Source organism: Periplaneta americana, chromosome 1 (genome assembly GCF_040183065.1).
Source record: "Periplaneta americana isolate PAMFEO1 chromosome 1, P.americana_PAMFEO1_priV1, whole genome shotgun sequence".
In the NCBI taxonomy this organism is placed as follows: domain Eukaryota; kingdom Metazoa; phylum Arthropoda; class Insecta; order Blattodea; family Blattidae; genus Periplaneta; species Periplaneta americana.
In genome coordinates this window covers 104,160,079-104,182,558 of record NC_091117.1, presented here as the reverse complement: position 1 = coordinate 104,182,558, position 22,480 = coordinate 104,160,079, and the positions used below count along the sequence as shown (strand labels likewise).

General features: G+C 40.7%; 1 protein-coding gene across 6 annotated transcripts in view; it reads left to right on the top strand.

Annotated features, from left to right (window-relative positions):
• LOC138699307 (chymotrypsin-like protease CTRL-1) overlaps positions 1-21,180 on the top strand; it is a 38,894-nt gene extending 17,714 nt beyond the window's left edge. For 3 of the 6 annotated variants that reach the window (XM_069825211.1, XM_069825210.1, XM_069825208.1), the window contains exons 6-9: positions 1,669-1,836; positions 5,361-5,517; positions 8,443-8,661; positions 18,378-21,180. In XM_069825211.1, the coding sequence (XP_069681312.1) occupies positions 1,669-1,836; positions 5,361-5,517; positions 8,443-8,516 (399 nt within the window). In that variant the 3' untranslated portion in view covers positions 8,517-8,661; positions 18,378-21,180. Of the gene's footprint in view, positions 1-1,668; positions 1,837-5,360; positions 5,518-8,442; positions 8,836-18,377 lie in introns of those variants that run through there. The other 3 variants (XM_069825212.1, XM_069825209.1, XM_069825213.1) reach the window with 3 other exon arrangements.
• The last annotated feature ends 1,300 nt before the right edge of the window (positions 21,181-22,480 follow it).

Genomic DNA, 22,480 nt, shown 5'->3' with positions numbered 1-22,480 from the left:
TATACCTTGAGATTCCAACCTGTTTTCGGACATACCTTGTGTTCATTTCGAAACTACCCACCTTGATTAATTTTAGATGTGTAAGGGACACGATTTTGAGGAAAAACACGTCAAATTAATTTTTGAGGGTGAAGTTCAAATCCACTGCTGATTGAATTTCCTATTCCACCTCTTTATACCCAACCATCCTAACTTTTTAATTTCAAATTGCATCCCCTATCTTCAGACACATAATTTTAAAGGAGATGTTAAACTCTGTCCGTCTACCAAAAGAAATTATAACAACAACAATAATAATAATAATAATAATAATAATAATAAAATAATAATAATAATAATTCTGTCCATGTGTTTCTGAAATAGAGCGAGAAATTTCACTACTATATCAGTGTAAATTAAAAAATTTAGCAAAGAAGAAGCTAAAATAACAAAGGAAAAATTTTCAGGAAAGTGTACAATTATTTCAGTAGAATAGTTTAGCACAATTAATAACTTACTTACTTACTGGCTTTTAACGAACCCGGAGGTTCATTGCTGCCCTCACATAAGCCTGCCATTGGTCCCTATCCTGAGCAAGATTAATCCAGTCTCTATTATCATATCCCACTTCCCTGAAATCCATTTTAATATTATCTTCCCATCTACGTCTCGACCTCCCCAAAGGTCTTTTTTCCTCCGGCCGCCCAAATAACACTATATATGCATTTCTGGATTCGCCCATAAGTACTACATGTTCTGCCCATCTCAAACGTCTGGATTTAATGTTCCTAATTATGTCAAGTGAAGAATACAATGCGTGCAGTTCTGTGTTGTGTAACTTTCTCCATTCTCCTGTAACTTCATTTCTCTTAGCCCAAATATTTTCCTAAGCACCTTATTCTCAAACACCCTTAACCTATGTTCCTCTCTCAAAGTGAGAGTCCAAGTTTCATAACCATACAGAACAACTGGTAATATAACTGTTTTATAAATTCTAACTTTCAGAATTTTTGACGGCAGACTGGATGATAAAAGCTTCTCAACCGAATAATAACAGACATTTCCCATATTTATTCTGTGTTTAATTTCCTCCCGAGTATCATTTATATTTGTTACTGTTGCTCTCAGGTATTCGAATTTTTCCACCTCTTCAAAGGATAAATTTCCAATTTTTATATTTTCATTTCGTACAATATTCTGGACACGAGACATAATCATATACTTTGTCTTTTCGGGATTTACTTCCAAACCTATCTCTTTACTTGCTTCAAGTAAAATTCCCGTGCGTTCCCTAATCGTTTGTTGGTACAATTAATAAGATAAAAAATTGCGTAACGAGAACATTTTCTTCACTATGACTGACTGACCAATCGAATAAATATCTGCCTGTCTGTCTGTCTCTCTGTACCTCACTTGACATGACATGACTTCTGTATTTCTTTCTCATCTGTCTGGCTGCCTGTTAATCAGTCAGTGAATCAGTGTGTAAATAAAAGAGTAAATAACTGAGACATGAAGTAAGTCTCTCAATGAATACATTAGACATTTTTAATAGAGACTCTGCTAACCATTTAACTATACAGATAATTTTTGAAAGATATCATTCCATAGTCATTGATTCATTCCCCGGTGGCATAAGATCCATATACCTCCTGCCATTGTTTAAACATTTGATGTGCTGCTCTGCAGGTGTTGAAGGTGCTACTGCACCCCGATTACAACTCGTCCAACTACCGCTCAGACCTGGCGCTGTTGATCCTGACCAGCCCTGCCCAGTTCAACAAGTACGTGTGCCCCATATGCCTGTGGGACAGCCAGCAGGCCAATTTGGCCAATGTTGTCAACCAGCAGGGCACGGTCAGTATCTCACATGACATTTCTTTCTTTGTTTCTCACTCTCTATCTATACAGGATGTGAATGGTGTAGGTACCGACATTTGTCCTTCATATTACAAAACGAAAAGGAAAATTCTAAAAAGTTTTAAAATGAAAACACAGATATCTTACACTACAGCTCCTCAGATGCGTCATCTCTGTTATGACTAGGCCAGGAAAATATATCTTCTTAAAATCTTTTGATTTCATCCTCTTCAGGGAAATGCTATCATGATTTGAGGCGTTCCGTAAGAGAAGGGCGAACCCGCCAAAAGTACCTTTAGAGATAATCGATGTTCAAAGTATTTTACCTGTAAACGAGATAAGGGCGAAGCCTCCAAGGACACGTCTGTAAATAATGATGATTACTTTGTACACTGAAAAACGAATACCTTTATTGAAAATTGCAATTAAATGTCCAATTTAATATTCAAACTTAATGGTGATCATAGATGACATTGTCAATCAATCTTCTTAATGTATCCAGCTGTTTGCTGACAACATAAAGTCCACTGTAGTATATTTAGTTTTTGTTTTTCATGAGAAATGAGGGGTATTTTGATCGGTGTTCATTATAGATGCCTGTTGCTAGTAGCCAGAGTTGGGGTGTAGTCAGTATATACTGCAGGGCTGTGTCTTCTGCTACCGGTACTGATTATTTTAATTTTTTAGTCCCTCAATCGGATCTCCGGGTAGGGACTGCAATGAGAGATGCCAAGAATCGAACTAAAGTACTTATTTGGAACACCAAATGTCACACTGTCCAGTCAATCAGAGCAAAGTTTAATATTGAAAAGAACCATATAATGAGACAAAGAGGCAAATATAATACCAAAAGAATTGAAATATGGTGTCAGTCCAATGCAGAAGCAAAATCCATTCTCTGTAATATAAAAAATGAAGCTAAAAAGAATAGATGACATTATGAATTCATCAATATTATGGGAATAATTTGAAAACAGTATATTAAAAAAAGCAACAGGCATAGAATGAATTCAATAGTGGCAGACATTAATAACAATATAATAATAATAATAATAATAATAATAATAAACAAAAACACTTAATCGCACTGTGATGTGACATTTACAAAGTGTCTGAAATTATTAATAAACAAAAATAAGTAGATGCCTGCCATGTTATTACCCTTGCTGTCAAAAGTGGTCTCACTTGTTCTGAGAACAGAGGTGCTAATAATCCATTACATCATCTTCATGAAGATGTTCCTCTGAGTTGGTCACTGCTAGTTGCACGTTTTGGTTGCAGATCACGTCATCCAGAAATGTTCTGTGGCACATAGATAAGGAGAGCTTTCAGATCCTTTGTGAGGTTTATTGGCGTGACATACCACTTTAGCAAAACCAGCTGAGAGAGGTCGGCCTGTTCTTAATGTGACATCTGTTGACACCAACACTGGTTACGAGCTTAGAAATATAGGCATTCTAGAGGTCTTAATCATCCAACTCCCAGAAATTGCGAAATAAGGTTGTATTTTCTCCATACCTAATACGTTGAAGCATCCGGAAGTAGGTACATGGCGGGCCTATACCACGAGCTTGTACATGTTGAGATGTTTTTGTACTAATGTATGATTCACCTTTGCTCCTTTTAATCTTTGCTTGTACGTTTATCCATTTTTCGATATGCCTCTGACGTTTCCTACAATAACCAGATATGCCTGGTTGATTATCACTGTCACTATTACTCATACTAAGCTATTACAATGTCCACAAATACACGTAATTTCTCACTACGGTTGTACTCGTCTGTGTGGTTACAACGGAATGGCGTATTTGCCCTTCTCGTATGGAGTAATATGAATATTATGAACCTGTCACAGACTACGTAGTTTTTCCAATCTTACAAATAATGATAATTTCGATGTAGTAAGGGAGAGCCCGCCAACGTCTGCCAAGCTTATGTTGCAGATATGTGTCTTAAATATTCGGAGAAGTGAAAAACACAAAATTCGACCCTTGGTGGGCTCGCCCTTCTCTTACGGAATGCCTCATATCATCACTTAAAATAAAGCGAACATGTCTATTTTCTCTTATAGATGTACAAATACATGTTTTAATGTTAGAAACACAATAAACTCGTTTTGGCTAAAAAATGGACTCCTGCTATTTCCCAAATAACCGATTCATTATTATCTCTTAATTCATTAATAAATAAATCTGGGTTCTTAAGACATCAATAAATAATTAACAGACTGCTACAGGTAATCAATTTATGACTCTATCAGGCAACAATGACATCAGATTATTCATTTGTTTGCTCACTGACATAATATAAACACAAGTAATAATGAATGTTTAGATAAAATATATATTCATGTCAACTATAATAAGTATAATATGTAATTACATATTATATTCCTTTCAACCTAACTGTATATAAATAACAAATCTTTGCGAATCTTGTAATTACCATTAATATAATCAAATTTGATATTACATATTTACCCCACATTACATATTATGGCTTGATATTACATAAATCTACATATTTGGGGGGTTTATTCATTTTTAATCTCTAAAAGAAAAAAAAAAACTTCCGTTGGGAAAGTTTACAATTTGAAATACACAGATTTAAAAAGCCTTTTTATCTACCCAAGAAAGGATATATTTCGGGACGAAACATAACATCCTTAGTTCCAGGCAAACAACAGTTATTAAATACCTGTAGTTTGAGGTTTTAGTAGGTACTTTGTTTCTTACAGGGAGCAGCTAAAATGCATGTGTCCCACATCTCTTATTTTCTCCTAATCCATTAAAGCGAAACAGTGCTTGCAGTACTGTTATGTCATTCATTTCACTCAGTCCTCTAGTTTTAGTGCTTACATTATAAAATGCAAGTGAGTTTATCTACTGCTTTTAACTAACTAAAAAGGCCCCTGTATCTTCAATCCTAATGACAAAAATAAAATCATGGATTGCAATGGACGAAAGTTTCACTACAGATGGAAAAATTGCAATGTGTCAAGTATGCGGTAAAAAAGTCGAGTGCTCTATGAAATCACAACTGGAGAGTCTTACCTATCCTATACCTGCCACTTATTAATGTTAAATATTTTCATGATTTTACATATTTTGGTACATATTCAGCTTATCTTTCTTACATAAATATGTACATATTTCACACCTTGATATTACATAAAAATCCGGTCCCTAATAATAACTGTCCCGTTTTTTTTTTTATTTTGAAAATCTGGTCACCCTAGTCTACGAACTTTAGGGCACTCTGGCACTGTCACTATGGATTTTTCAGAAAGTACCGGTACTGAAGATAGACAAGTGTTCCAATTTATCTTGTTTCTCGTTTCAGATCCATATCCACGAGAAATTTTGTCATTGAGCCCCCTCAACCTGATTTAATGACGAAAATGATAGAATTCCAACATGTTAAGTTCATTATACGTAGGCTATTTATTAAGACAGTTCATTTTCCAAACTTTTCGAATGAAATAATTATCAAGCTGTGTTGTCACATCTCCTGTTACATAGGTTGCAGGCTGGGGCTACGATGAAACAGGGAAAGTAACAGAGGAGTTGAAGATGGCGAAGATGCTGATCGTGCCACAGGATGTCTGCCTGTTCAGTGACCGGAATTTCTACCCACAGTTCACCTCTGACAAGACATACTTTGCCGGATTTCTAAATGGTGTGTGCAAGAATACATCACAACCATTCTGATGTTTATGTAAAGAGTAAAAAGAAACTAACTCCCTTATCTTCGAATGCGAAGTTTTAACTTAGAGGAAAGATCATAAGTGGACCATGTTTGTCTTTGGATGCAAGCTTCAGAGTTCAATTCTGTCTAAGGACGATTTATGAAAAAAATTAAGAGTAGGCCTAGCCTACCAGTACCCCATCTTTGCTTGAGGAAATTAAAACTCAAGTTTCTGTAATACACTGTGTCCCAAAAGTCTTGGTGGGGTTTCAGAGAATTATCTTTTTTGAATAAATAGAAGTAGAAATTTAATATTGCTGCCAGATGAAAATAAAACTCTCAAAATTTTTCGTCTGTAAGTTTGAAGCACTGAAGGAAACAAAGTACGGTAACAATAGAACAAATGCAATAATTTCTATTGTTACAATTAATTATGGATGCCCAAAGAAAAGTGCAATGTGTTTTGTGACTGGTAAAATTTGAATCTGTGACTCATGTACGACGTGAATTTCGTCGCGTGTTTAATGAAAAACCACCACAAGAGAATAACATTCATTGTTGGAATAGACAATTAATTAATTTAGAAATCTTCTCAGTATTCGTGAGCTGCCACAAGGGACAAAGAGTACTTAACCATATAAATGTTTACAAGTTCAGTGAACCATTAATTTTGTTTTGACAATGAAACTCCTACACGTACATAGCTGCAAATACATTTTGTGATTGGTGGAAATATACCTAGTTTTAGAGAGGCAAGTGTTACAAAAAAGTAAGGAATGCTAATGAACTTGGTTTCATTTCGAATATAGGTGATGCTTCAGGAGAGCAATTGCTCCTTTCAATGCAGCTAAAGTTACAATCGGAATAATAGATGTAGGTATTCCAAGCCTCTTAAACACATCTTTCATGAAGAGAGTAGTGGTACCTCTTGCTCCAACCAGAAGTCCGATTACTTCAAGCTCTTCTAGCTGGTACTTTTGGAGATAATATGGAATGGTAGGATTGTAGACGTTCTTTTTTTCCTTATCCACTTCTGCTGGCTGTTCCTAATTTGTTTCGAAACGCACAGTGGGATCAATTATGAATCTAGGTCTTGTAGATTCCTTGAAAGCTATTATATCTATGCGCTGTGTACTGCCAGTGACGGCGAGACCATGTACTTCTTCAAAGGTGTTGTAATCGGCATCTTTAAGGGCAGTGGCTATAATTGGTCGTACTTGGTGGTCTCTAGCATTTTGCAGACCTTCGCCATGCGGACAGGATCCCAGGATGTGTGCAAGAGTTTCAACCTCGTTGTGGCAATGCCTACACTGGAAGCCTATTGGAGAAAAAGCGTACTGGAAGACCATCGACAAATTATGGAAAGGTAGAAGCCATCTGAAGAGTATTTGTTCAGAGTCCAAAGAAATCAGTTCGTAAATGTGTCCGACAATATTATTAGGACTTCTGAAAACAACAGTTCATACAGCTTTAAAGAAACGTCTTCATCTGACTCCTTATAAGCTTCATTGTTACATGCACTTCATCCAGATGATTGTCACAAAAGATATGAGTTTGCTGTGGATATACTTAATGAGTCTTCAGTGCACTGCCTAATTATCTTAAAGCTCTGAAAGGCCAAGAGAAAAAGTTGAGTACAGAATTAACAAATTTTCTACATACTAAGACTTTTTACTCAACTTATGAATTCATGTTTGTAAATTGAATTAATCTGCTTGCTATGTATTCATCTTTATTAATTCATCAACATCATCATCATCATCATCATCATCCTTATCATCATTATCCTTGCAAGTATTAGCCTTTTGGCCTGTTATAATCTTAATGGAGAATTTTTCATTCATCTTTTTCTTGGTCGACCTAGTGATCTTTTACCACCTGGTTGGCAGTAGTACATGACCTTTGGTATTCTATTAAATTCCGGTAATAAATCATCTGTTCTGAAATAGATAATGAATGGCTTCGGGGATCCAGCAATATCAGACAAATTACTTTTTAAAAGTACTACATAAAAAATAAAACTTAAAAAATAGTGAACTTTATATTATACCTCGGTAATGTTGTCGCATTGTAACCTATGAAAAACATTTTAACAAAATACAATATCTTACATACATATACCGGTATACATAATTGACACACAGAAATCAAATATTGAAATATAAATGATATTGCAGAATTTGCAGTGAATCCTTGACAAGTTGGAGTACACTTTGGTCAGTTTCGAAAGTTGTAAGTTATAGTGATTTTAGAGCACTGATAGTAAAGTTTCAAACTGAACCTCTACCCTCAAATAATAATCCAATGACTGTTAAATCAGATAGAAGAATTTGAAACTCGTGTGCAGGATATGGCAAACAAGATTCGTATATTCCCTTCTTCTCTTGACCTACCAAAGTTGCCTGTTATCCCAACAGTTGCATCTAATAATTACAATGGTGATGAAAGATCTATGGAATTCAATAAATATAACGAAAATGAAAATTCTAAAATTAATTTTCTTCTTCTTCTACTTGTAATTCATTTTCCCCTTCCATCTTCACCTTCTGTCCCATTCTATTTGCCTTTCCCTCTTCATATTTGTAGTTCTCTTCTTATCTTTTGACCTTTTTGTTCCCATTTTCCTCTTTGTTCTCTCTGTCTTCCACTTCTCACTTATTCATCCACCATTCTCTACATCTTTTTCTTTTCCTCTTCCTGCTGTCCTTTGTGATTCTCTTCTTCACACTGTCCTTTGTCTTCCTCTTGATTTTACATTTTTTTCTTCATCTTCTACTTCATAGTCTTCCTCTACGTCTTCATTTTGCCATTTTCCTTTTTCATTTTCTTTCATTCTTTCCTCACGTTTCTCCTCTTCTTTTTCTAGTCATTATACCTTTTCATAGCTAGTACAATACTTCATGTATGTTCTATCAGGCACCAGCGTTTGTAATGGCGTCAGTGGGGGCGGCATGGTGTTCTCCAAGAAGCAGGCAGATGGTCCAGTGTGATGGTCCATCCGGGGCATTGTGTCCCTCAGCAAGCTGAAGAAGCAGAACCAACACATGTGCGACACAGAGAGCTACATAGTTTTCACTGACAGGGGCAAGTACCTCGACTGGATTCAGGCCAACGTCCAGTGACGGCACAGTTCAGGTGAAGCAATAAATAAACGTGACGACTTCCTGTATCAAGTTAAAAACAGTGTCACTGCCTGCACCACACACTATCCATCTCTCACTTTTCTTTTCCAGAGTACACAAATTCTGAAACTCTCTCGGAATTATTATGTTTCGTTTCACTTTTTTTTATTTGTTGAAAACTTCAGCACGTACATTTAACAACTAGAGATCTGCATCGGACGTTTTTGCCCGAGCGCCAAGTAGTTCATAGCATAATCCGATAGGTAGCGCACATGCATGATGGGTAAAATTGTCACGAGCGATAAATCCTTGAATGCTATAAGCCGAGCATTAGACATTCGTTCTTGTTACAGTGATGAACTGTGTAGTAACATCATAGATGTTTATCATTTCAAAACTTTGCAGTTTTAACTAACCTCTCCATAGTACAACTACAAAACTTGCTTTAAAATGTAATATAAATGTTGTAGGTAAATGTTCCCCCCCCCCCACCCCTCCCACACAGGAGTGATTTTGTTTTTGCCACATCTGATAGATGTTATTGGATGTAAATATAATTATTATAAATGAACAACACAATGACGATAATGCAAGAACTGTATCAAGTTTTCTAGTAGTAATAATAATAATAATAATAATAATAATAATAATAAACTCTAATAATTAGTGTATCAATCTTTGCATCTGTAACAGTTGTGCAGCATGATTATTCGTTTTATTATATTTTCTGTGACGTTATCTCTGTACCAATATTGTTATTAATCTACTGCTATATCAATAATATTTTGTAAAACGTTTCTACATTGTTGCAGTATATAGGCGGAACACTATGTATGGACCTATCATATTATATATGTGGTAAATCGAATATTGAATAATTATTAATTAGCAATAATAACTGTACCGTATATCGAAGTTTTTCATACTATTTTATTTATAACTTCATGTTCCTGTTTTGGTACGTACCATTGACTGTTCCATTAAACGTTTGTCATAAACACAGAAAATAAAGCCTTATTTTTACCGTGTGAGCAAAACATAATATGTGTGTCTTATCTGTTGCCTTCCATACAAGATAAGATATGTCGGTGAGATGACCTTGTAGTGTGCTTCTATTTATTACGAGCGTATCACGACCGATCGTATCTCGCTCGAGGGTGCGACACTCGACCGAGTTCAAGTGAGCGATTTAACTCCAACGCAACACTCTGTTTACAACGTTCAGTTCTGTGTTTCGTATATCTTTTCTTTTTCTTCCACCTTCTCCACTATTTTGTAAGCAAATGGCTAACAATGACGACCTTATCAATGTTGATCACAGCATTAGGATTAGAAACTAGTGAATTTATGAACTCTGTTGATTTTTCGACAATGTTCCAGTGTGATTTATAACCTGAATGTACTTCAATCCAGCGAAACTGCTCAGCACCCGCAAAACTCCCTTTCCATAATTCGAGACATAAAATGCACTGGTCATAAAAGTTCAGAATATTTTCTTCGAAATCTTCTTCTTTCGTTTTACCATCAGTGATAAATATCGCCAGTTTCTGTTCAGCTGTCTGGGAGATATATTTATATTTTCAACTGCCATGGTGGTCTAGTGACTAGAGCACTAGACTTATAATGCAATGTACCCCTGGTTTATAATTTGTACTGGGCAAGCCTGTTGTCCAGGTAACACGGGGTTTTCTCCGGGAGCTCCAGTTTCCTTATGGCATCCCAACAAATCCCCATCATCTCATCTCATTGCGGATGTAGCATAGACCAGCCTCCTATGGCGCACCCTGGGCAATGACTCTTTCAGTAAATTGGTCTAGACAACTGGCTTCATATAGGTGGATGTCGAAAAACCAAGTACCTGCCATTAGTAAAAAATACATTTATTTTTTCTCCTGGAAATGATCTTTGTAATCTGTGACTGCAATTTTTTGTCTTTTCCTAGCTCGAACCAGACAGTACTGACTTTTGTCACTTTTTTTATTTATACGATACTAACACAGACATGGGTCTTAAAATACAAACTGTCCATACAAAATACGAATGTATGGCAACCCTGCTTAAAACTCTTCTAAACCTAGGTCACATATACTCAAATGTACTTTTTTAACTTTCAGTACGTAAAATTCTGCTTTTGAGTAGTGATAATTGGAGATCTGGGAATGGAGAGTGGAATGCTTCTTAAAAAGTTACCCAACATTCTGTTTTGCTGTCATTCTTCCTAGTATCTGACTGTGTGGTGTTATGGTCTTCCTATATTTTTAGATGGCCTTTCAAGGAATTCCCTTCATTGGAGTGGTATTGGAGGATGTTGTTATCTAGCAACAGGCTGATTGGTTTATAAACATCAATCTATCTTCTGGCTTCCAGTACCGGTATTAACGTGGCCAAAGTCGATTCTTGAAGGTGATTAAAGCTTTCGCATTCCATATGGTGGCCCTTACTTGTGATCGTGTTCTCTTCATTACAAATAGTGCAACGTTTTCAGCTATAAATACAGTTGAAGTTTGTTATAGCGTCATCAAAAGGACTAAAGAAATTATGTCGCAATAAAAGTATGCTGCTATAAAAAATAAGTACAATAAATAAAATTAAAGGAAGGAATTCATTCACAGTATTCCATATTTTATACAATATTATAATTTAATTTGCGATTTTATATAGCTCTACAGTTGCTGTAACATTTCTAAATACTGTAAATTTTATACTAAACAACAATGTAATTTTATTATTTCAACAATTACTCTTCACTCTCTACAATTTAACTTCACTCCCGTCAACAATGGGATTTGCTCTCCACACAGTAACACAGTATTCGTTAGTGCACTCCACGGACAACAATGACAATTTACTTGGAATATTGAGAACAATAATGGACTGAATTTTAACTAATGTTCACAAAGCACTATTTACAAATCAGAACTGTCAGTTCTCAGTTCACAGTTCTTCTAGCTCAGTCACTCGAGTTCACAGTATCTCGAACCACAGACCTTCAGAGACGGTCCACTGCACTCGAACTCAGGCCTTCGGATGCGGACGCACACTCAAGTCGAACTCCGGTACACAAGACTGGCTTGCTTGCTCTGGCTTACTTACTGAATGGCTGAATAAACTGAAACTGCTCAAGTTCGCTCGCGTTTCTTCTTTTATAGCTAAACCATAGTTACGAGAAATTTCTACGGGTGTGCAGAGATAGCTCTCTCGAATTATCTGGATATCTCCACTTCGACGGACTCCTCTGGACGATTCGGGAGAGTCCGTCCCCCCTTCACTCCGCAAGTAGCAGCTGCGCGCGCAACCTCCCCTCGCCACGTTGACGTAATACACCCCCTCTGCCCTTCAGCATGCAGATGCTCCCCTTACCAGCGTTTCGTCGGACGCGTGTTCGAATCCCGTTGCAGCTGTCACATTGCTCCCTCCTTAGGGCTGCTCGTCCCGGGCAGTCCCTTGTTAGGCTGCTAATCAGTCCAGATGCACCACCATCATCTTCCCTCGAGGTTGTCGCTGGATGCGGTACACCACGTCGTTGATCCGGGTCACCACGCAGTATGGTCCATCCCAGGCACGCTACAGCTTTGGTGATTTCCCTTTGGTCCTGGTAGGTCGATACAGCCACACCAGGTCGCCCTCCTGGAATACTGCAGAGTTGGCTAATCTGTCGTAGCGCACTTTCATCCTGTCGCTGGCCATCTTGAGGTGCTCTCTGGCCAGTTGGTGAACTCCATTCAACTTCTCGGTGAGTTCTGCCACATAATTGCTGGCTGGTCGGCGCTGGGTGGCGTGCCAAACAGCAGATCACAGGGCAGGCGCAGCTCTCTCCCGAAGACCATGTTTGCCGGTGTCATCCCTGTTGTATTGTGGACCGAAGCTCTGTAGGCCAAGAGGAACAGTGGGACTCTGGCATCCCAGTCTCGTTGATGGTTGGACACCACCTTCCGCAGGTGCTCTTCCACGGTTTTGATGTAGCGTTCCACCATACCATCGGACTGTGGATGGAGGGGAGTGGTCCTGGTTTTATGCACCCCCAGACGCTCGAGCAATTCTCTCATCAGGTTGGATTCGAAGTTGCGCCCCTGATCGCTATGCAATTCCTGGGGCACCCCGAATCGGCAGATGAAGTTGTCAAGCAGCGCGTCGGCCACCGTCGAAGCCTCTTGGTTGGGAATCGCGTACACCTCTGGCCATTTTGTGAAGTAATCCATGGCGACTAGCAGGTAGCGGTTCCCGCGATCCGTGACCGGGAACGGTCCAGCAACGTCGATGGCGATCCTCTCAAAAGGAGCTCCCACGTTGTACTGCTGCATGGCTCCCCTGCTGCGTGTCCTTGGTCCGCGACTGGCTGCACAGGTGTCGCATCTTCGGCACCATTGTTCCGTGTCGGTTCTCTGATGTAGCCAGTAGAACCTCTGTCTTAACTTGTCCAGCATCTTGTTGGCTCCCAGGTGGCCTCCAGTCACTCCAGCATGAGTCTCCTCCAGCACTTCCTTCACCTTGCTCCTGGGCAGGACAAGTTGTTCTATGCGGGTCCTTCCATCGGCCGACTCCCAAATCCTCTTCAGGATACCGTCCTTGACAGTGAAGGATTCCCACTGGGCCCAGTAGCTCTTGTAAGTGGTGCTACGGTTGGCGATATCGGCCCATATTGGTCTCTGCCCGGACTCCACATCACGAAGTAGCTGTCCAATGTTTGGGTCCTCCAGCTGCTCCCTCCTTATGGCAGCGTTATCCCATCCTGGGCTCTGCTGGGCGGCAATTGCTCGGACTGCGTGGGCGCCATCCCGCTCTTCTACTTTCAGGCAGTGTTTGCATCCATCCGGGCATGGGCGTCGTGATAAGGCATCAGCATTGGAGTGTTTCTTCCCCTGGAGGTGAAGTTGTACTCTTGCAGACGTTGAACCCAACGGGCGGTCTGCCCCTCCAGATTCTTGAAGCCCAATAGCCAGGTGAGTGCAGAATGATCTGTCCTCAGATGGAATTCCTGGCCATACAAATATTTGTGGAAATGCTTCAGGGCTTCCACAATGGGAAGACGTTCTCTACGCGTCACACAGTAGTTTCTCTCAGCCTTGGATAGTGTTCGGCTGAAGTAGGCAATCACCCTCTCTTGCCCGTCCTGTTCCTGAGAGAGTACTCCGCCGATGCCTACGTTGCTAGCGTCAGTGTCGAGCGTGAACTTCCTTCCAGGGATGGGATATCCCAGTACAGGAGCAGTGCAGAGCGCCTCTTTCAGCGACTGGAAGGATGACTCCGCCTCGTCCGTCCACTGGAATTGTCGTTTCTCCTCAGTCAGCTGGATTAGAGGCTTAGCGATGTTGGCATACCCAGCTACGAACCTTCTGTAATAAGTGCAGAGGCCGAGAAAGCAGCGCAGCTCCTGCTTGTCCCTCGGTCTCGGCCATCCTCTGACAGCTTGTAGCTTCTCCGGGTCCGTGGCCACTCCGTTGGTCCCTACTACGTGCCCCAGGTAGCTGACCTTCTTCTGGAACAGATGACATTTCTTCGGGTTCAACTTCAGCCTGGCTTGTCGCAGTCTCTCGAACACTTTCCTCAGGTTCGACAGTTGTTCGCCGAATGTCTTGCCGACCACGATGACGTCATCAAGGTACAGCAAACAGGTGTCGTATGTCAGGCCTCTCATTACGGACTCTATTAGCCTCTGGAATGTAGCCGGGGCGTTGCAGAGGCCGAACAGCATAATGGTGAACTGCCATAGTCCCTGGCCTGTAGAGAACGCCGTTTTCTCCTTGTTCTCAGGATGTAGCGCCACCTGCCAGTATCCTGACTTGAGATCCAACATCGAGAACCACTCTGCTCCGGCCAGGGTGTCCAAGGTGTCGTCAATTCGTGGAAGCGGAAAGCAGTCCTTCTTGGTGACGTCATTCAGTCTTCTGTAGTCCACGCAGAAACGCAGGTCCCCATTCTTCTTCTTCACCAGCACCACAGGTGATGACCAAGGGCTGTCGGATTCCTCGATGACCCCTCTTGCTTTCATGCCCTCTAGTTGGCTGTCAATCTCCCTCTGTTTAGCTAGAGGGACGCGTCGAGGAGGTTGTCTGATTGGGCGAATATTTCCAGTGTCGATGCGGTGCTGAACTTTCTCCGTCCTCCTGTAGTCGTTTTCAGACAGACTGAAGACGTCTTGAAATTGTGTCAGTAGATCATGGAGTTATCTTCTTTCTCCTTTACTTAAAGTCTCCGCCAATTCTCGAGCCAGCTCTTTCAGTGATGGGTCTAGATCTGGACGTGGTAGGTGACACTCCTCGTTATCTGCCAGAGACGTCACAGACACCACCGGCTCGATGCTACCTAGTACAGTTCCACTAGGCACCTCCTTGTCCCGATTGGTGACATTCAGGACCCTCACCGGTACCACCTTCTGATTCGGGAGTAGGGATCTGGCCACATAAACCCCATCTATCGGAGTTGTTTGCGAATCGAGGAGCAGGTTTCTCTTAGGCTGTCCGTCCAGTCTTGCCGTCACCACCATCTCGCAGCCTGCCGGGATTGTCACATGATTCTCCAAGGTGAGTCTGCTGGCCATGGGTTGGTCTTCGACGTCCCTCAGGAACACTTCATCCTGACCAAAATGGAGGATACGGCGCCAGACGTCCACCGTTGCATCGAAGATCCGCATGGCGTCGAGTCCCAGGATGACGTCTTCAGTGATGTTGGCGACGAATACCCACATCTCCAGTCTCCTCTTTCCCAATGTCAGATCCAGGAAAACCTCATTTTGGATGGGCAGGTTCTCGCCTGAGGCAGTACGTAGCTCATACCGGCGCAGCGGCGTCCTCCCCGGTAGGCCACGCACGACTTCCGGTCTGGCGATAGTGAGCGACGCCCCGGTGTCTACCAGTACTCTGCATGGGCGGCCTCTTATCCATCCGTCAGCAATCAGCCGATCGTCGCATCTTCTGTTAACCGTCTTCAAGATCAGCCGAGGGGATGGTGATGACGGCGCCGACGTGCCCCTCATCGCATCGGCCCCTTTTAGTTTTCCTGTTTGTGACCAGATCGGTCATAGTCCCTCCTCAGGTGTCCAGGTTCACCGCAGGACCAGCAGGTGGGCACTCCTCGTCTTCGTCGCTCGGGTGATTTCGGTTGACGTTCCTCGACGTCGGCCGCTGCGACGCTCCTAATCCGGTGCGGTGCCGAGACGTTCGCAGTCAACTTGGCTGCCTCCAACCTGAGGGCCGCCGCCAGAGCTGCGTTGATGGTGCGATGCTCTGCCAAGAGTAGCTGTTGTCTAATTTCCGAGTCTCGAACTCCGCTGCCGAAGGTGTAGGCCGCCTCTCCAGCGATGAATTCATTAGGTAGGCCCCTGAGCGCCTTATGGGCCAGTTGTTCCACTGCCATCGAAAATTCTTGTAGGGACTCGCCTGACTGTTGGACCCTCGTTTTTAGTTGGGTCCTAAATGCTGCCGCAAGTTGATGGTCACCATAACGTCCCTCCAGGGCCGCCATTATCTCAGCGGCTGTCCCATCTTCTGGAACACTGAAGAATCTCCGACACCTGTCCCTGAAGCGCGGCCAGCAGCTGAGTGGTTTTCTCTGCTGGCGTCCACCCATTGTGCTCTGCGATGGCCTCGAACTGGCGACGGAATATCGCCCAAGACGTCGTACCGTCGAACTTCGGCGTCTTGACGTTGTAATGTCTGGCTGAAGGCGATGGTTCCGCAGGGCCACTATATGGAGTCCTCAACTCTGTGGCCGCTTCTTGCATGGCACGTCGAACCTCCTTGGCAACTATCTGTTTATGTTCTCTAGCCTGGCGATCCACCAACGCGAGGATGTGCTTGTTTTCTACAGCATGTTGGTCCATTAACGCGAGTATGTGCTTGTTTTCCTCAGCGTGTTTGTCCATCACCTCACTCGTCTGCTCTTGACGACGCTCGAGTTCGCGGATTTTGCCGTCGAAATGGTCTACATCCTGTCTCAACTCTGCTACTGTCTCGTTTATAGTTGTAAAATTCTGGTTTAGTTTATCCAAATCGGCCTTAAGTTCGTCTTTCACGATGGCGACGATTCCATCTACGTGGGCCGAAACTCTTTCAATTTGCGTAGTGACGTCATCTTTCACTCTGCTTATGTCACTTTTCATCTCCGTTTTCACTTCACTTATGTCACTTTTCATCTCCGTTTTCACTTCACTTATATCGTTCTTCACCTCACTGATATCGTTCTTCATTTCTGCTTTTACGTCGCTTATGTCCTTTTTCATTTCTGCTTTCATTTCCGCGATGGCATGCAGGATCTGCTGTAGGTTCTCCATTGTCGATAATATCCCGATTCTGACACCAGTGTAAATTTTATACTAAACAACAATGTAATTTTATTATTTCAACAATTACTCTTCATTCTCTACAATTTAACTTCACTCCCGTCAACAATGGGATTTGCTCTCCACACAGTAACACAGTATTCGTTAGTGCACTCCACGGACGACAATGACAATTTACTTGGAATATTGAGAACAATAATGAACTGAATTTTAACTAATGTTCACAAAGCACTATTTACAAATCAGAACTGTCAGTTCTCAGTTCTTCTAGCTCAGTCACTCGAGTTCACAGTATCTCGAACCACAGATCTTCAGAGACAGTCCACTGCACTCGAACTCAGGTCCCTCCAACTGCGGTCCACTGCACTCGAACTCAGGTCCCTCCAACTGCGGTCCACTGCACTCGAACTCAGGTCCCTCCAACTGCGGTCCACTGCACTCGAACTCAGGCCTTCGGATGCTGACACAGTTGCGGACGCACACTCAAGTCGAACTCCGGTACACAAGACTGGCTTGCTTGCTCTGGCTTACTTACTGAATGGCTGAATAAACTGAAACTGCTCAAGTTCGCTCGCGTTTCTTCTTTTATAGCTAAACCATAGTTACGAGAAACTTCTACAGGTGTGCAGAGATAGCTCTCTCGAATTATCTGGATATCTCCACTTCGATGGACTCCTCTGGACGATTCGGGAGGGTCCGTCCCCAATTCACTCCGCAAGTAGCAGCTGCGCGCACAACCTCCCCTCGCTGTGTTTACATAATACACCCCCTCTGCCCTTCAGCATGCAGATGCTCCCCGTACCAGCGTTTCGTCTGCCGCGCGCCCTGTCGGACGCGTGTTTGAACCTCGTTGCAGCTGTCACAATACTTTACACCATTCTTGCCTTCTCATTATTTAAAAAAATAAAAAATACTGCACTTGATTGTATAGAACAATGAAATACATAGTAAAATTTAATACTATTTATTCATTCTTAGTTTTCTGCCCAGGAGCAGGTATCTCAGTGCAAACCCAGCATCTTTCTTATTTCTCACCTTCCTAACAGTCTCAACATACGATCCATATATCTTAATGTTGTCTATCATCTGATATCTTCTGCACGGAACTTTTCTCCCGTTCACCACTCCTTGCAGTGCATCCTTCAATAGGCAATTTCTTCTTAGCCAGTGACCCAACCAATTTCTTTTTGTCTTCCTGATGAGTTTCAGCATTATTCTTTCCAACACAGCTTCAGTTCTTATTCTGTCTGTCCATTTCACACACTCCATTCTTCTCAAAACACTACAATGTACATGTACATAATTAAAATACAATACAGCACTCACAATTAGGAACATGCTTAAAGAAATTTATTATTTGTTTTCTGCTTCTATTTTGCGGTAAATATTTTTGTTATTATCCTGGTTCTTGATGTAGGATTGGCATAATGAATATATTTAATATTTTCCAGCTTTAAACCATTATCTTCACCACTGGTGATCGATGGCAGGTATGCTGTACTGGAGAAACTGTAATGGTGAGAGAAAGAGGAGAATCAACGAACTATTATGAACAAATGTAAAATTATGAAAGTATGAAGTGCATCCAGAAAGTGAATCCCGTGTGGCTATTTTAATAAACAGACGAAAGAAACTCGGTGATTGCTGTCAAATTCTACATAATTAAAATGTGCATTGAGGAATTATCATATTGGGACACAACTTCCAAGATACCATCTTGATAGAATTCAGCTGTGACACGAGCCAGTTCTGAATGCTCTCTTTTAGCTTATCATTATTCCTTACCACTGATTGTAAAGAAATTTCTTGGACTGCAGAAATAGATGCTAATTGTTCATCGCTAAATCTAGACTGTAGGGAGATTGGTTAGATTACTCTCAAGGAAATGAGTCCAACATCTGTGTCGTGTTTGCTGCATGCAGTCTTATATTGTCATTCAACAAAGTAGTGTCAAAACTCATTAGGCTATGCCCAGTGTTCGAATTGAAGGGGGAGAAGCTGGGAATTTCTGTCCTTTTGGATTTTTCTCCCAACTTCTGTATTTCTATGTACATTCCCAACCAGGGAAAGAAACTTTCCCTCTCCAAATATATGTTTGATATTATTAGAACTATATCGGCCTGAACAGTGATATTTTTCCTGAAATTGTATTTCTGAAAATTTACTTTCATTTTCTGTGCAGTGGTCAAAACATTTTCTCCTCTAGAATGGGTTTGCTATAGTGAGCTTATTCTGAATGTCATTCATAAATATCACCTGGATTTCAACATTAAAAGAAGTTACTCATTAATATAACAATAGTACAGGGTCTTTCATAAGTAATTGATCACTCGAAATATTGACTAATTTTCATGATTTTGGCTGTGTTGTACTTCTCTGCCAGTAAGAACCTTTCCAGGTGCCGTACACGCGATTTGGTTATGTGTTTGCCCACCAGAAGTCTCCACTTTTCTATTTAGAGATGAATGAAACTATCGCTATGAAATTTAAAACTTAGGATTAGTGTAAAAAAAAACACAAAATTACGATAAATTGCAATGAACTTACACTTACACTAATTATGGTTTACAGCTGTCAACATGTCTGCCACTCCGAGAACGCAAAAATGCAAGCTTCAAACCATTCTCCTTGTGCACTCTCGAGAACATTTCAGGAGTAACCATCAGTATCATGTGCACGAACCTTTCAACCAATTCTGGGAGGATGGTGCGAGTTTATCTGCAAACACACGATTCTGAACAAATCCCCATAAAAAGAAGTCCAAGGGACTTAAGTCTGGAGATCATGGCGGCCAAGAAATTGGACCTGCGCGAGCGATCCACCTGTTAGGAAACGCTTCGAACATCCCTTGCATAATGGGGAGGAACCTCATCTTGTTGGAAAATTGTTTCTGTAGTCGTAGAATAGAAATTACGCTCTTTGGTGGACATGTTTGTGACTAGATCGATTTCTGGTGGGTAGACACGTAACCAAATCGAGTGTACGGCACCAGGAAAGGTTCTCTCTAGCAGAGATGTACAACACAGCCAAGAATCATAAAAGTAGTCAATTGTTTGAGTAATCAGTTACTTATGAAAGACCCCGTATATTAAAACATAAAAACATTTTAGACTGTGAGTCGGTCTTGGTAGCATAGTTGGTATGGCATTGGCCTTCTATGCTGGAGGTTGCGGGTTCGATCCCAGCCCACGCCGATGTCATTTAAGTGTGTTAAGCGATGCTCATGTCAGTAAATTTACTGGCATGTAAAAGAACTCCTGCGGGACAAAATTCCAGCACATCAGCGATGCTGATACAACCTCTGCAGTTGCGAGAGTCGTTAAATAAATCATAATTTAATTTAATTTTTTAGACTGTTTCTTTCGTTTTTCTTAGAACTACGTCAGAAATACTGTATGTTTGTTGTTTCCATAAACGTTTGTTGCAATTGCTATTTTCATAATAAAATTTCATAATCAATTTGTAAATTATCTGGTACCTATTAACTCATAAGGTGGGACAGGAAAAGTTATCATGGTATCAGAAATTTAAAATACCATGTCAGTTATTATAGTAATTAAAGTGGACGTTAATAATAATAATAATAATAATAATAATAATAAAAATAATAATAATAATAACTTATAACAAACTTTAAAAACGAATATATTATAATAATTGATATAATACTTAAAAATAAAAAGAGAAATTAGTATGTGATCGAGAAATTTCCCCCTCTACATTTTTTTCAATTCGAACACTGTTACTCATCAAATATGGTCTCCCTGTTTGCGCCCCTCATCTTTCTCCTTCTGTCGTCCATTGTATACTCCAAACCAATTTCCTAACCATATCATCAATTCTAGCATTTTCACCACAATTAATGTCATACCTGGTGGTGAATTTCTCCTAGATGCACATTCCAAGAATTCAGAAAACTAATTACGGATCATATTTCACAGTTTATGAGCTGTTCACTTGTGTTAAACATGTTTAACGCAGAGGAAAGCATATTGTATAAACATAATCTCTATCAGATGGTTTCCGTGGGGGCCAGTGAACACAAGAAGTCATTGCACACGCACAAAGGAGCAGTCTCAAGATATACAGTATGTGCAGACTTTAACAATTTCTGAACACAACTTATATATTAGTATGTATGTAATCTGGGAAGAAGTTTTAGGTGACTGTATGATGTAACATGCTGAACTGTATAAATGACTGAAGAGCAAACTAGTGATTTCACAGTATTAAAGTTAATGTTTTAAGTAGCAACTGGTTGTACTATTTATTTTATATAAAACTTTGATACTAACAATAAGATTAAGAAAATCTCGATCCAAAGATGCTGAAATTCGAAAACAAATGACATAAAAATTACTGATGACAAGTAATATCTGTGAAAAAGTCTTCCTACACCTTTCTTTTACTCCTCTGCCTAGCATTTTTTTTGTATGAATACATGACCTTGTGAGAGGAACCTAAGACCAAAATGTTCAATTTCATTGACTCAACAAAGAAGAGTACTAGTATGGACATAACAGCATAAAAAAAGGAAGGAATTCCGAGATTCATCTTAGAAGTGATATACTCATCATCATCATAGCACTACAGTCCAAAGTGGACCTTGGCTTCTCTCACAGCAGCTCTCCACTTCACTCTGTCCCAGCCATAGTCCTCCAATTCCTCACTCCCAGGCTTGTAACGCCTCGCAATATGTCGTCCATCCACAGCTTCTTTGGTCTTCCTCTCCTTCTTTCGCCCTCCATTTTGCATTCATCATCATCTTAGGAAGCCTTCCCTCCTCCTTCCCTGGAACCAACAATAGAAGGAATTTATATCTTTACTGCGAATTTAACAACCTTTAAGGAAGAAGTATGCACTGAGCTAATCGTCCAGTAACATGAATATTGTATTCTGCATAAAGTAAGTACTGATAATTGAATTTGAAATATAATGATATGACGAGAAATTCATTTATATATGTTTTTAAGTTTAGTGGAGTGGTGTTGTTTTAAAATGTTTAATATTATATTATGGTAATTACCAGGGGCGGCTTTCGAAGAGGGGCTGCGGAGCTGCAGCACCCCCAGACATTTGTGGCTCTTCTCAATGACATGCACGCAATTGTTAGTGAAGTCACTTCCTCCCCTGGTGCTGCCAGAGCGAAACCAGAGACAAGGCCTATAGGGTGAAGCCACTTCCTCCCCTGGAGCTGCCAGTCTCGTCTCTGATGCTTTGCGCGTTAGTTTTACCCCTCCTCCCTGCTGCCTCTGGCCGTGAATCCAGAGTTTCCAGGCGCTGCAAAATTTGCAGCAGTTCGTCAGTAGCGCGCAGTTTTAAATACATTTTCTTTAATGTTGTGAGTATAACAAGCGCAACAATGTTTAATTCTGTACAATATTTACAGTCTATTCAGTTTAGTACCTTAACAATTCAGGAGAAATGTGAAATTAAGTGCCCATCAGTTGAATCTCATAATGGAAAGAGCCGCTAAACAAAATACAAAGGCTCGCATATTTTTTGCTGATTTATCCAGTATCCCTGCTTTCTTCTCTCGATCTCCACACAGTCT